This window comes from Quercus robur, chromosome 3, assembly GCF_932294415.1.
Source record: "Quercus robur chromosome 3, dhQueRobu3.1, whole genome shotgun sequence".
NCBI classification, from domain to species: Eukaryota; Viridiplantae; Streptophyta; class Magnoliopsida; order Fagales; family Fagaceae; genus Quercus; species Quercus robur.
This window is the reverse complement of record NC_065536.1, coordinates 56,662,868-56,665,145: the sequence shown is the minus strand read 5'-3', so window position 1 is coordinate 56,665,145 and position 2,278 is coordinate 56,662,868. Positions and strand designations below refer to the sequence as shown.

Below are 2,278 nucleotides of genomic sequence, written 5' to 3'. Positions count from 1 at the left end.
ATATGTATTTATTAAATAAAAAGGCATCAGTGTGCATATGCCTTGTTTGTAAACAATATTTATGTTATGTACAAAATGTTGTGTGAATTCTCCATGATATTGTCGTCCAATTCAATCCTCAAGAGGGTTGAAAGATCCAAGACGAACAAAATCTCTGGACGCAGAGATGTAACGTCTAAATTTTCTTGAATAAAAGAAACCACATCCATACTCGTCCAACTCATGGACGAGGTAAAGCCAACTGAAACAATCCAAATTCTGGACGAGACAAAAAGTTGGCAAAATAAGTAGACGGTATGAAAAATTAGTTTGCAAGTCTTAAAGACGAATCAAACTAATTAAAAATACTACCTGCTAAGACGAGTTAGACTACATGAAAAATATGTATTATGGACGAGCTAAGAGTAATAGCTTAGCAGCATCTGTCCATGCAAAGAAAATGAAATCACTCGTCCATTCAAAGAAAATGAAATTATTTATCCATGCAAATAAAATAAAACTTCATTCAAAGGGTGGACATCCTACGTCCAAAAACCCTTGATTAGTTTGAAAAGCAGAAATAGTATACTTAAAAACCCGTCCTAAAACCATGGACGAGTATAATGTATTCTTGTTACATAAAGAAGGTCCAAAAACAAAGGACCAAACACAAAAGTTACAAAAAAAGAAAAAGCAAAGCTACAAAGTTTAAAATCTCGTCCTAAGAAGGGGGAGCATTCACTGTAGGCTCGTCCTGAGGAGGCTGAGTGCTGGCGTCGTCTTCAACGTTGACATCATCAGAGCCAGTCTGGAGGAGAGAGCTTGTGGCAGCAGCAAGGTTAAGCTTGATTGTGCTGAAATCAACTTCAGGAAAGTTTTCAACAGCGTCCATTCTGAAATCTTCAAAACCAGCTGCATAATTGCGATCCAAAGTGTCTGTATACTCTTTGGACGACTTGAACTCAGCCACAGCGTCCTCTCGTGCCTTGGAAAGACGAGCATTCAACTCATTGTTCACCTGTTGTAAGTGATCAATGCGCGTCTCCTTCTCCAATGCATCCGTCCTTAGCTCCTCAATCAGCTTGTTATGCTCTTTGACCTCGTCCTTAGCTTTTTCAGCAAACCCAGCCCATTTCTTACAGTCAGCGTTCACTTCCTGAATCCTCGTCTCCAACAAGACTCTCGTCTTGTCCAGCTCCGTTGCCTGTCTAGACGCTGCTATAAACTTCGACATGGCCTGTGAACAGAGAACAACATAGAATGATTAAATGAGGAAAATTTAATAACTAAACAAGGACGAGGGATACTGGCATACCTTGAAAAGGTCATGGACGCCTGAATGCTCAAATTCCTTCAAGCCCATGTTATAGCACATGTTTATATCCTCGTCCTTGACGGCCATCTGGAACCGTTCCCAAGCCAGGTCTTCATTTGCAATAATATTCATAGAAGGCTGGGACGAGCCAGGCATGGTAGATCTGGCCACAGGAGTTCTGGGAGGAGTCTTGGACGGGGTGGACTCAACTGGAGTGGACGAGTCCACATCAACTATTTGGACGGCAGGCTGAGACGAGGGTGGTTTGGACTTGATCACCTTGGACGAGCTTTGTTTAACCCTTTTATCTCTTCGACTGGGGAGCCCTTCCAGGTCAATGTTCTTAGGCAAGAACTTTCTTTTGTCCCCAGCCGTTGGACGATCCTGGGCTTGACCCTCAGGACGTTTCCCCTCTCCTGCGATCTCTTTTCCATTCCTTGATTATCAGTGGGTTGATAAGGCTTGAACGTTGATCTTCGGGCTATCTCCTGTAATACCAAAGACACAGAATCAGAGGGGACCGGTGGTGACCGGCCAAAAATCCTCCGATGATCAAGTTAGTTTCTTGGAACTCTCTGTAACGAAGAAGTATTCTCTTAAAAGTAAGAAAATGTCTGAATACCTTTTTCCTTCATCGAAGAAGCCTTATATAGTGTGTGGAACGGTTATCTATTTGGTAACCGTTCCCAGTGTCGAGGAGTCCGGAGAATTGGGAGTAACCGCTGTGGAAGTTACTTAGGTCGGAGGGGCCGATGAACTCGTCCATCCATAGTGAGGATGGACGAGACCTTCATGAGGAGCTCGTCCACTTTTAGTCCATCCATAGCAAGGATGGACGAGACCTCCAGGATGATCTCGTCCACTTTTAGTGAAAGACGGACGAGATCATCTTGGAAGGCTTGTCGTTCATAAATGACAAGTAGATCTTAGAGGTATTAAGCTCGTCCATATACGGACGAGGGTCGCTGGTGCGCTTGTTGTTGC

At 43.3% G+C, this 2,278-nt stretch overlaps 1 protein-coding gene across 1 annotated transcript; it reads right to left on the bottom strand.

The window, feature by feature from the left end:
* Window positions 1-519: 519 nt before the first annotated feature.
* LOC126716430 (uncharacterized) lies at window positions 520-1,720 on the bottom strand. Its single transcript, XM_050417269.1, has 2 exons — window positions 1,295-1,720; window positions 520-1,216 (listed from the first exon to the last, which is right to left on the bottom strand). Exons 1-2 carry the CDS (start codon window positions 1,448-1,450, stop codon window positions 701-703), a joined length of 672 nt encoding a protein of 223 aa, XP_050273226.1. The 5' UTR covers window positions 1,451-1,720; the 3' UTR covers window positions 520-700.
* Between the last annotated feature and the right edge of the window lie 558 nt (window positions 1,721-2,278).